At 50.3% G+C, this 8,008-nt stretch overlaps 1 protein-coding gene across 1 annotated transcript in view; it reads left to right on the top strand.

Annotated features, from left to right (window-relative positions):
• Window positions 1-3,745: 3,745 nt before the first annotated feature.
• The window catches only part of U2surp (U2 snRNP-associated SURP domain containing), a 42,502-nt gene continuing 38,239 nt past the window's right edge, over window positions 3,746-8,008 (top strand). Inside the window, exon 1 of the mRNA XM_013029882.1 lies at window positions 3,746-3,874. Coding sequence (XP_012885336.1) covers window positions 3,746-3,874 — 129 coding nt within the window. The remainder of the gene's footprint in view (window positions 3,875-8,008) is intronic.

Here is an 8,008-nt window from a genome sequence, read left to right as displayed (position 1 = left end):
GGGAGGGGGAGGGAGCCCTGGCTTGGATGGAACCCCGCGTCTGGCTTAGGCGGTGGCCAGGCGGTGGCTCCGGTGTGGAGAGGCAGAGGCAGAAGCGAACAATGCAGAACACAGAGGAGGAGCAAAGTCCTGACCCGGCGCAGGGACCACCCTGCCCCGCCGGCCGCCAGGGCTGCGGGGGATGAGCCCTGGCCTGTCCCTCCGTCCTCATGGCTGTCCTCCTGTCCATCTGTCCTCACGGTTGTCCAGTCATTGTGTCCGTCTGTCCTCACGGTTGTCCAGTCATTGTGTCCGTCTGTCCTCACGGTTGTCCAGTCATTGTGTCCGTCTGTCCTCACGGTTGTCCTTGTGTCCATCTGTCCTCACGTTGTCCAGTCCTTGTGTCCGTCTGTCCTCACGGTGGTCAAGTCCTTGTGTCCGTCTGTCCTCACAGTTGTCAAGTCCTTGTGGTGTTTACCCATTTTGCAGAGCAGCAAACAGAAGACAGCAGGGCCCCAAAGAAGCCGGTTTGGTGGCGCAGGGAACAGCTTTGGCCCCGGCCCAGGCTGCTGCCAGCTGTTCGGTCCCACTGGGCCCCGCCCTGGCCAGAGGAGGGCTGGTAGGGAGACAGTTCCATCACGGAACTGTGTTCAACGTTTTAAATTTCTCTTGGTTTACTGTGAACATAAAGACTCTCCTGGTCCCGAGGCACACCCCACAAATGGGTTAAGGAAGAGCCCCCCGAAAGCAGGTCAGGGTGGATTTGCGTTATGGATGGGGTTATTTAGTTATGACCCCATACCAATGGGTATTACCAAAGTCTAGAAAACATTCACAGTGTCCTTAGAAGTTTCTGTCTGAAATAATTTCCACTAGTCATTGATTTGACAAACGCTTACATAATCCGGCCAAAGGTAAACTTGGGCACAGTGTCTTTCTGACCTCTATCACACATTTTTGCTTTGTGGATTCTTTTTAATATAAAGAAGTTTTACTGAAGTTATTTAAATAGATTTTTTTTAAGGGAGAGTTAAGCATTTCATTCAAGTTTAGGATTTCTAAGTCTGAATGCTGGACAACTCAGAAAAAAAAGGTTGGTATTTGTGAGTCTATAAACAACCCGAGCATGTGAAAATTGTTGGTCTTAAGATCTAATTCCCTCTTTGCTTCATAAGCAGCTAATTATATAATTGGGAAAAGTATAATAGGAAAGTCGCCTCAAGCAAAGAAGTAGAATTAACTGAATGTGAGTATAGAAAAACTCGTTAGGGCTGGGAAGGTGGCTCAGTGGTGGAGCGCTTGCCTTGCATGCATGAGGCCCTGGGTTTGATTCCTCAGCACCACATACACAGAAAAAGAAGTGGCGCTGTGGCTCAAGTGGTAGAGCGCTAGCCTTGAGCTGAAGAGCTGAGGGACAGCGCCCAGGCCCAGAGTTCAAGCTCCAGTACTGACACATGCATGTGTGCGCATGCATACTCACACACACACACACACGAACTCAGGAAACAGCAAAACTACATACAAGGTGTTAATCAATGGGGACAGCGCTGTAGCTTTTCCCTTACTTACCACCAATCTGAAGGAAAAATTCATTTCATTCTCACAATTGAGATCTGGAACTCTTCCCCGGGTCCTCGCGGGCTGGTTTTTACAGCCGACCCCTGGTGCCCTGTTGGCAGCGCTGGCATTGTCTGGCTGGCATTCTGTCTGGCAAGGCAGATAGAGACGGCGGGGTGGCTGCTGTCACCCGCAGGTGTGTGTGCTGGGAGACAGACCAAGCTCGTGACTGGAGCAGGGTCTGCTGCCGGAGAACCCCAGCCACAGGCCTGGCCTGGGAGAGCCGGGGCCTGGGTTCAGGGGCAGGAGCCAGCCCGTGCCCTGAGCCGCAGCGCGGTTCTAGCTCCCTGGAAGCCCTGGGTTTGGGTAGACTCAAGTCCTGACTGCAAAATCCAGTCCATGTGCAAGGCCGTAGCAACCGGCAAATGCCCTGTCTCTTTCTTTCTCTCTCTCTTTTCTTTTTCCTTCCTTCCTTCCTTCCTTTTTCTTTCTTTTTTTTTGCCAGTCCCAGGGCTTGAACTCAGTGCCTGGGCACTGTCCGTGAACTTCTTTTGCTCAAGGCTAACACACTTACCACTTGAACCACAGCACCACTTCCAGCTTTTTCTGTGTCTGTGGTGCTGAGGAATCGAACCCAGGGCTTCATGCATGCTAGGTGAGCTCTCTACACTGAGCCACCTTCCCAGCCCCGCAAATGCTTTTTCAACTTGGTTTTCTTTGATGATGTTCATCTTGTCCAAACAGAAGTTGTTTTTTCTTTTTTGGGTCCGGTTGTGGGGCCTGAACTCTGGGCCTAGGCGCTGTCCCTCAGCTCTGCAGCTCAAGGCTAGCACTTTACCACTGTGAGCAACAGCGCCACTTTCCGGCTTTTTTCGTTTTTGCTTATGTGGTGCTGAGGAATCGAACCCAGGGCCTCAGGCATGCAAGGCAAGCGCTTCTACCACTGAGCCACCTTCCCAGCCCCAAACAGAAGTTTTTTATGTTTTCTTGCTCCACTAATAAAAGAAAGCATATATTACACACGCCACAGCAAATTTGGTGTTGTCTAATAAGGACAATGAGCTGTCAATACAACTTGGAAGAAAGCATGCCGGTTTTATTTGTTAATCATGCACTGTCTTCCAAGGAAATAAACTCTCGAAGTCTCATATTTTATCTAAAAACTGAGAAACAATGGGCTGGGCCCAGGCCCTGAGTTCAAGCCCCAGGACTGGCAACAACAGCAACAAAAAAGCCAGGCATGGTGGCATATTCCCATTTACCTCGACTGCCAGGGTGGCCGAGGTAGAAGACTTGGAGGTCCAGAGTGAGCCCGGACAGAACCAGGAGGCTCTATATGTAAAGCATTTATAGCAAAAAGGGTTGGAGGTGTGGCTCAAGTGGTAGAGTCGCTACTCAGCAAACATCAGGCCCCAAGTTCAAATTTCAGTCCAGCAGAAAGAAGACTAATAAAAAGACTGATATGAGGAATTAAATATTGCGATGTGTGTGGTTTGTGTGGGTGTCAGTACTGGGGCTTGAGTTCGGCCCCGGGTGCTGTCCTCAGGCTCAAGGCTGCCACGGCTCCACTTCAGTCTGTCAGCCGCATCTCCCATTTCTGCCCGAGTTCTCTTCTTTCAAAAGCCCCAGCCCTCGATCTATGCAGGCTCACACAGAGCCCAGAGCCGCCGCGAGAGGCTGCCTGGGCTGCTGCTTGGGAAGCGGCCTTGTTTTTAGTTTGAGAAGCAGTGATGTGAGTGGGGGGGGCAGATTAGCACCCCCAAGCTTATCAGTAGCTTCCCCTGGGACAAACGCATTTGCACCCAAGAAACAGCCGGGAAAGCTTCCCAGTACCCCAGGCTTTCCTCCTCCTCCTCCTCCCACTGGCTTTGAACCCATCCTCAGGGCTCAGCCTCCAGAGTAGCTGGGTGACAGGTGTGAGCCACCGCGCCCACCCGGCTTCCCTTCTAGCCTTTTTGCTGGTTTATTGGAGCTAAGACTTGAGACTCTACCTACCCCAGCCTCCTAGAGGAGGCAGAAAACTGCCCCTACCGAGGGATGGGAAGGAGTCCTCTCCTCTTCCCTGGGACCAGCCTTGCTGTCGCTGCTCTGAGTCCCCAGTTTGTGCCACCAGGACAGACTTTGGGGGCCGCACGGCTCTACCAGGCTCAGGGGCGCCTTGGCTCTGCTGACCACACTTTCACTAAGGCATGCCTTTTTTTCCTGACTCATGGATGAACTGGCAGCTACCCCAGGACCCTCGCACGGGCTGTTCCTCATTGCTTCAGCTGATCGCCTTGCAGTGTCCCTTCTATCTGTGTCCAGCATCACCACCTCCCGGGACACTGTGGCCCACCGGGTCTAAGAGGACAGCCTCCACACTCTGCCTGTGCCCTCATCTTCTCGCACTTTCACTACTTGACGCGGATAACTCCTTATGTAGCGCACACATACTTATTCATCTCTCCCCTGCAAGGGCAGGGGCGTTGCTGGCAGGAGCTGCCCTCAGCCCCCATCGCATAGCAGCTACTTGGTGAATGTTCGTACAATGATCAAAACACTTCCAAAAACTTTCCAAGCCTAGAAGAAGAAAAGGCAGTGTCTTGAGGTGCACCTGTCCCTGATCTATTATTCTGAGCGTGCAGGGGAGAATCAAAAACTCACACGAGTGCATTTGTGAAATTATTTGTTGCTTCTCTGCTGGTCGGTAGGGTAAGCTTGTGAGGAACCACAGAGCCGCAGGTCCCATGACCAGCACACAACACTGCAGGGATTAACGCCGAAACAAGCGCATTTGTTAATGGCCCCGTTGAGCTGTGGTCTACAACATTAAATGGAGCCGAGATCATTTGATATCCATTAGTCAGATAAATTAATTCCTCCAGTGGCACTAAATTCCTTTATAATAGGAAAGGGATGACAGATATTTTTAAAGAAAATAGATAATGTTGGGAAGAGAACAAAGCACAAGGCGTTTAGGGAATTAATTTGCATTTCTTCAAAAACTCAGGTTCCCCCAAACTACAGGATGTTGTTAATCGTGTTTGGGGCCAGGGTGGCTGCGGTGGAGCCCCAAGGTGGCCCAGCAAGGCAGTGGGACACACAAGCCCTCGGAACAGAGAAGTCCAGTATTTATCCCACTCATGCACCCAATAGAATTGAGTAACTTTTTTGGGGGGCCAGTCCTGGGGCTTGAACTCAGGGCCTGGGCACTGTCCCTGAGCCTCTTGCTCAAGGCTAGTGCTCTACCACTTGAACCACAGCACCACTTCTGGCTTTTTCTATGTCTGACACAGAAGAATCGAACCCAGGTCTTCATGTGTGCTAGGTGAGCACTCTACCACTGAGCCGCCTTCCTCTCCCCCATTCCCCCTCACTTTATTTAAAAAAAAAAAAAAAACAATGCTAGGTGTTTTCAAGATCTCAGGCTGGGTTTCAATGGCTCACGCCTGTCATCCTAGCTACTCAGAAGACTGAGATCTGAAGATCGGGGTTCAAAACCAGCCCAGGCAGGAAAGTCTGTGAGACTCTGAGCTCCAGTAAACCACTAGAAAATCCGGAAGTGGCGCTGTGGCTCAAGTGGTACATTGTTCACCTTGAGCTGAAGAGCTGAGGGACAAAGCCCAAGCCCAGAGTTCAAGCCTCATGACTGACAAAAAAATAAAAAAGGAAGTGGGTCTAGCAGGATGCTGTGGCTCACACCTGTAATCCCAGCTACTCAGGACTTTGGTGTGTCTGGGTGGAAGGCAATACCACATCAACAACCAAGCCCAGCATGGTGGGATGGCTACCTGGAAGGAGAGCAGTTCAAGTCAGCCCTGGGCAAAAATGTGACTACCTGAAAAATGAGCACGCGTGTGCACAAGCGCGTACACACACACAAGGTTGGGCGTGTAGCTCAAATGGTAGAGTCCAGCACTACCACAGACAAAGATATTTACATATCTGAAAGCAAATGAAAATAAGTGAAAGCTGTTTAAAGAGGCATTTGCCCCCGAGCAGGGTTCTACAGAGTCCCTCTCTCCTGCCCCACTGCAGCTCTTCTCTGGGGCTACGATGTTTTTATTTACGAGCGGGTCAGACTTCTCCCTGCCCACTTCAGAGCCGAAGAGAAAGTTTCACGCATGCATTTGATCGCACAAGGACGGCATCTGGATTTACCAGGCTTTCAATTGCAGAGATTCCCTCTTGCTCCTCCCTTTAAAAGTAAATCTGATAAATTAAGCAAGCGAGTTTGTTTTTCTAAAATGGTTACATAAAAAACCTACACCCCTTTTATTCTCTGTCTTGAAATACATATTTGATTACACAGAATTAAAAGGGGTGGAAAATCACCCAAGTGCGAGCTGCCCTCTAGTGGCAAAAGAAAATAGTTAATCTATTCTCAGCCTGAGCAAAAACCTCTTATTTAAAATTCCAGTTGCAAACTTCAAGTTCTAAAACTATACACACACGCGCGCGCGCGCACACACACACACACACACACACACACAGTCGGGTGCCGGTGGCTCACGCCTGTCATCCTAGCTACTCAGAAGGCTGAGATCTGAGGATCGCGGTTCAAAGCCAGCCTGGGCAGGAAAGTCCATGAGACTATCTTTAATAAACCACCAGAAAACCGGAAGTGGCACTGTGGCTCAAGTGGTAGAGCGCTCGCCTTGAGCTGAAGAGCTGAGGGACAGCGCCCAGGCCCCCGAGTTCAAGACCCATCATAAACAACAAAAAACCCAAAAATCAGAAAACCTTTTTTATGAAATATATATCTACACATACCTATATATGAAACACAAACATCCTATCTCATCTTGTTGTTTTTCCTTTGTGCTGGTGCTTGAACTCAGGGCCTCTCTCTCGGCCTTTTCAAAGCTGGTATTGGAGCTGCACTTCGGGCCTTTTGCAGCGAGAGGTGACCCTACACTGTGACTTCATCCAGGCTTAACCTTTCCGTTTTCCTGTTGGTCCTTTCCTGGAGCTGACTTTATAATGACCAGGAACAGGAGTTCAGGAAGGGACAGAGGTGGAGCCATCGTGGTTTTCTTGTCTCTCTGCTCCTGAAGTATGGAGCTCTCATTGTACTCTTCCGTTCAGGCTGTGCTGTCCTGTTCCTCTTGTGAATGACTGATTATTAAATAATTCAGTGATCTCTTTCCTATTTCCCTTTAAATCTTCTCCCAGAGGCAACGATTGTATTATGCCTGATGTATATCTCTTGGTACTCCTCTGATGAAATGTGATTTATTGCTTGCTCTGTGTGCATGTATTTTTTATTGGAATAGTATGCTATATTATCTCTCATTGTTTTCCTTCCCATTCAGCACATACCATTGAAATCAATTTACACTGTTGTGTGCACATTTAACCCACCGTTTTAACTGTTGCATAATACTCCATGTTGTGCATTTGCTGCTCCTCCCACAAATGATGAGTTCTTCCTTATAAACCCCCAGGGAAAGATGCATGGGAGGTACAGTCAGGGAGAGAATTTTGGAGTCATAGGATATGAAGATAGTTAATTTGCCTGGAGCACCAAATCACGCTGCAGAATTGGCAAACCAATCTGTACTTCCAACAGTAAAGCCCGTGAGTAGTAGTAGAAAAGCAATAGTAAGGCCTTCTGCTTCTACCCTAGACTCAACTTGCTGATATCCTGGTAACTATCACACACTCTAGGTTTCTAGACCCAAGTATCACACAGGTTCCTGTATCAGTACCTACGTTGTTGAGTGACTTCACAGCACTACTGTTAATCTTGAGCTGGACATTTTTAAAAAATAATTTTTATTGAGATTAAGTGATTACACAGATTTCACAAAATTCACAGTATTGTGGCATATTGATAGTTAAAAGTCACAAACGCTTTTTAACCTTCACGAGGTGCATTGTCATTACAACTATTTTTTCCAAATGGGGTGATTTCTTTCCTTTTGCTGAGTGTCAGCTGTTCCCCCTTTCTCTCTCATTCCCTCCCTCCCGTCGCTGCCCTTGAGTTGCTTACTTCGCTTTCGTGAATGTCCAGCGCAGCGGATGGGCCTCTCTGCTGTGGTTCGCCCGTTTCCTGCCGATTCTGCAACTGGACATTTCTGGCTCACACGTGTATTTCCAGCCACGCAGGAGGCTGACAGCTGAGGATCGCAGTTCGAAGCCAGCCTGGGCAGGGAGGACCAAAGACCCACCCCGAAGGAGCCGCCCGGGCCCTGGGTTCGAGGGCGGGCGGCTCCCCGGCGCACCCCGCCCGCCCGGGACTCGAACTCGGGACCCGACACCCCCGGTCCCCACCTCGTGCGGTCAGTGCGCACGGAGGCCGCACGCCCACCTCCGCTCCCTGTGTGTGTGTGCGCGTGGGGGGCCTGCCACGTGACCCTCCCCGGCCAGCCTCCCCCCGGGGACCCCGGTTCAAATCCAGCCCCGGAACCAGCAAAAAGCCGGAAGTGGCGCCGTGGCTCAAGCGGCGGAGCGCCCGGCCTCGTCTCCCCCGCGCTCTCCCCCGCCCCGT

The sequence above is a fragment of the Dipodomys ordii genome, unplaced genomic scaffold, assembly GCF_000151885.1.
Source record: "Dipodomys ordii isolate 6190 unplaced genomic scaffold, Dord_2.0 Scaffold124, whole genome shotgun sequence".
NCBI classification, from domain to species: Eukaryota; Metazoa; Chordata; class Mammalia; order Rodentia; family Heteromyidae; genus Dipodomys; species Dipodomys ordii.
The sequence above is the reverse complement of the archived record's forward strand: the minus strand, read 5'-3'. Positions and strand labels throughout refer to the sequence as shown.